The sequence below is a fragment of the Nanorana parkeri genome, unplaced genomic scaffold, assembly GCF_000935625.1.
Source record: "Nanorana parkeri isolate BGI_ZX_2015 unplaced genomic scaffold, ASM93562v1 scaffold319, whole genome shotgun sequence".
NCBI classification, from domain to species: domain Eukaryota; kingdom Metazoa; phylum Chordata; class Amphibia; order Anura; family Dicroglossidae; genus Nanorana; species Nanorana parkeri.
This window is the reverse complement of record NW_017306587.1, coordinates 99,389-102,567: the sequence shown is the minus strand read 5'-3', so window position 1 is coordinate 102,567 and position 3,179 is coordinate 99,389. Positions and strand designations below refer to the sequence as shown.

The window sequence follows — 3,179 nt, the reverse complement described above, 5'->3', positions numbered from 1 at the left end:
TATATATATAAACATACAGACTTGATGTGCATGTTTAGTAACTGTTTGATAGTAACTGTTTGCAAATGACTGTTTTACTAACATTAACATCTGAATGTACCCGGATTATAGGAAATGATAAATATACAATTTTTAAACACTATAGTACATTTTGGATACGAAACGTCAGAGGGATCAATAGAACAGCACAGGCAAATAACTTAGTACATTTAAGTACCCCTAGATATACAAGAACACAGATATTTGCAATAAAAAAGGCAGAGTTTGGACATGCATTCATTTACATATATATATATATCTAAGTAATTAAAATATTAAATATTGCTTATGTTTTAACGATGTGATAAATGTGGTAAATCAAAAAATGTTGTGTCTTCTATAGACTTTAGTTAACCTGGAGTAAGACAGAACTTACTGACTATACCCCAGTTGGCCAGCAATAAATAATTTTTCAGCTCAGCGTTGTTAAGTGAGGCTGTGATCATTTGCAGGAAGAGACCACGTTTATTGGGGCTGTTTCCTGAAATAAAACGGAGATTATCTAAAGCTAGAGAAACTCTATGCTCTTCTGTTATAAACCAGCATATCTTCTGTAAGGGAAATACAACTTACAACAAAATACCACAAAGGACAGCACCCTCAGTTTAGCTATAGTCCAGATAGTGGAAAGACCTCACAAAAGCATCATCAGCCTTGATTACAATGTACCGGTTTGTGCTACTGTTTCCTGATCCCATCCATGCATCAACAAGGACAATGTTCTCAACAGAAGCCTGATGCAAGGCGTATGAAAAATATGGAAACAATGTTAACAAGGATGTTTACAGGTAAGTGTGTGTTTGAAGGGTACAAGAAGGCACATTTAAACAAACCCAAATTATAATTTTAATGGGATTGGGCTGCAACTGAAGTACTGAAGTTACACTCATGCTAGTTGCACTAAACTAAGTTTCTATCGCACTCTCTGCAGGCCTCGTTATTTTAATGGTCGCTCATCAAAGTCCACAACTTTGACCAGAGAGAGGGATATTCCTGTTATCAGTCTCTCTCTAAAGTCTGTGAAGGTTCATATTCTCCTCAATCCCACTGGCAGATTATGAAGAAGAAAGAATGCACTTTTTAGTCACCTAAGAACTGCTGCAAACATTATAAGCAAAACTAACACGTAAACGAAAATATAAGAATACGACTTGATTTCCTCTTTGTGTACCGTTATTTGTAGCCCAGTAGGGCTGGCCCCATGATGCACTTATGAACTTGAATCGAGGAATCGTGACACGTTGTCTGTGTATGCAGAGAAAAGAAAGAAGACAAATCAGAGAGCAAAAAAAAAACACTTAGAAAAACATTTTCTGTCTCTTCCCTCCCCTATCGCTCTCTCTCGCTCCCTAAATATATATAATTATTACTAAGTTGATCAAGTTTTCCCCCCAGTCCATTGTACCTGCACATTTGAGGCATCTTTTTATTTTTAATATTACTCTTTTTTCCCCCGATTGAATCTTCCAGTCCAACAGGTTATTAAGGATGCTGTATAGCATTAACTCTTTAGTAAATCACACATACCTGTACATGTGTAATTATCCACATCGCTTGTATATGAACACATACAAATATTTGCTCACATATCCAAATGCAAGCAACATGGACACAGTCTCGCAATTGTGATGCATTTTGCTACTATGTATCTTCATTATACCGCTATATTCTCACTAAATATAGCTGTAGAAGCACAACATGGCCACTTACCGGAACAATAAAGGTGATGCTGATCTTTAGAAACATCATTACTGAATGGCTCCTGAATGTATACTCATTTATGCTGACAAGTTAAAATCTGAGAGGATACATGTAATTATTATATAGCTATATGGTGGAAATACATAAGGCTGGAGGTAATGACATCGCTGTATCCCTAATAATAAGATGAAAACCTCAAGCGTTCAGACAGTTTATTGCATAAGACATGCAGAGAACATGCACGGTATGGACACATAGCTGTCTCATTGATATTACCACATATCACAAGGAGACGTCTACAAGGATTACGAGTCAAATCAACTACACATTTACAAACATATTCGCAGCTATTTCGCACTTTTTTGGAGCAGACATTTACAGAAAATGTGCTTTTTCTTCCCCCGAAAGTCAATAAGAATATTCATGAAGGTTAAACTGCCAAGGTCCATAAAGTAACATACAGAAAAAAGCATTTTAGAAAAAAACATGAAAAAGTCACATTGCTTGGATATCTTGAACAGTCCCAATAATTTAAGACGACATGATAAACTTTCTTCATTGTACCCTGCCATACGGTGAAAAAAAATAAATTACATGTGCTAGATCTTTTATTATTATTTATATACTCATGGAAGTACATATAGACACTTGCAGCACTAAAAAATGACGAGAATCACATTCTAGATCACAGGAAAAGGTGTGACATGGTTTGAATAGTCTCTCCTGCTTCTGTACAATGGCTGATGCTGTGGCAAACGTTGAACATAGTTTGGTGGGCTTTAAGAAAAAGTCAAATTAGCGGTCAGTTCACGAATTCGATTTTCTCTGCTCATCTTCTTTAGCTTCATTCTGCGATTTTGAAACCAGATCTTGACCTGCCTGTCAGTGAGATTGACGCTCTTACTGATCTCTAGGCGGCGCTCTCGAGTCAGATACATATTAAACAAGAATTCTTTCTCTAACTCCAATGTCTGGTGTTTAGTGTACGGGCACCTCTTCTTCCTGCCACTCTTTGCAGTTAACCAATTGCTTGTTGGGGTGTCAGACTTGATTTCCTCTATTTCAATAAAACAAAAAACAAAAATATATATGTAAGGAAAGGGTGGAAAAAACTATCCCAAACCCACTGGTTGTGCAGACTTGACAATGAACCTTAAAACAAAAGTCTGACAGAAGTGAATTTATATCAAGTTATAAGTGTCATAGAAGACACAATGCAATTGTATTGTGTTCTCTCTAAGTGCCATTCTCCAATTGGTTCATTTTACTAATATACATGCAGCAAAAACTTTAGAACACGTTCCATATACGTGTGTTATGCATACAGTTCTAAATACATTATGTGTGTGTTAGTGCATCATGTATAAATATGAATAGCTAAATCTATTTACACACAAGAACAAACACAACAACAGGATAATAATAATATTATTCAATAT

General features: G+C 35.9%; 1 protein-coding gene across 1 annotated transcript in view; it reads right to left on the bottom strand.

Moving 5' to 3' along the window:
* Positions 1-2,098: 2,098 nt before the first annotated feature.
* The window catches only part of HOXD10 (homeobox D10), a 2,816-nt gene continuing 1,735 nt past the window's right edge, over positions 2,099-3,179 (bottom strand). Inside the window, exon 2 of the mRNA XM_018558073.1 lies at positions 2,099-2,797. Coding sequence (XP_018413575.1) covers positions 2,520-2,797 — 278 coding nt within the window. The 3' untranslated portion in view covers positions 2,099-2,519. The remainder of the gene's footprint in view (positions 2,798-3,179) is intronic.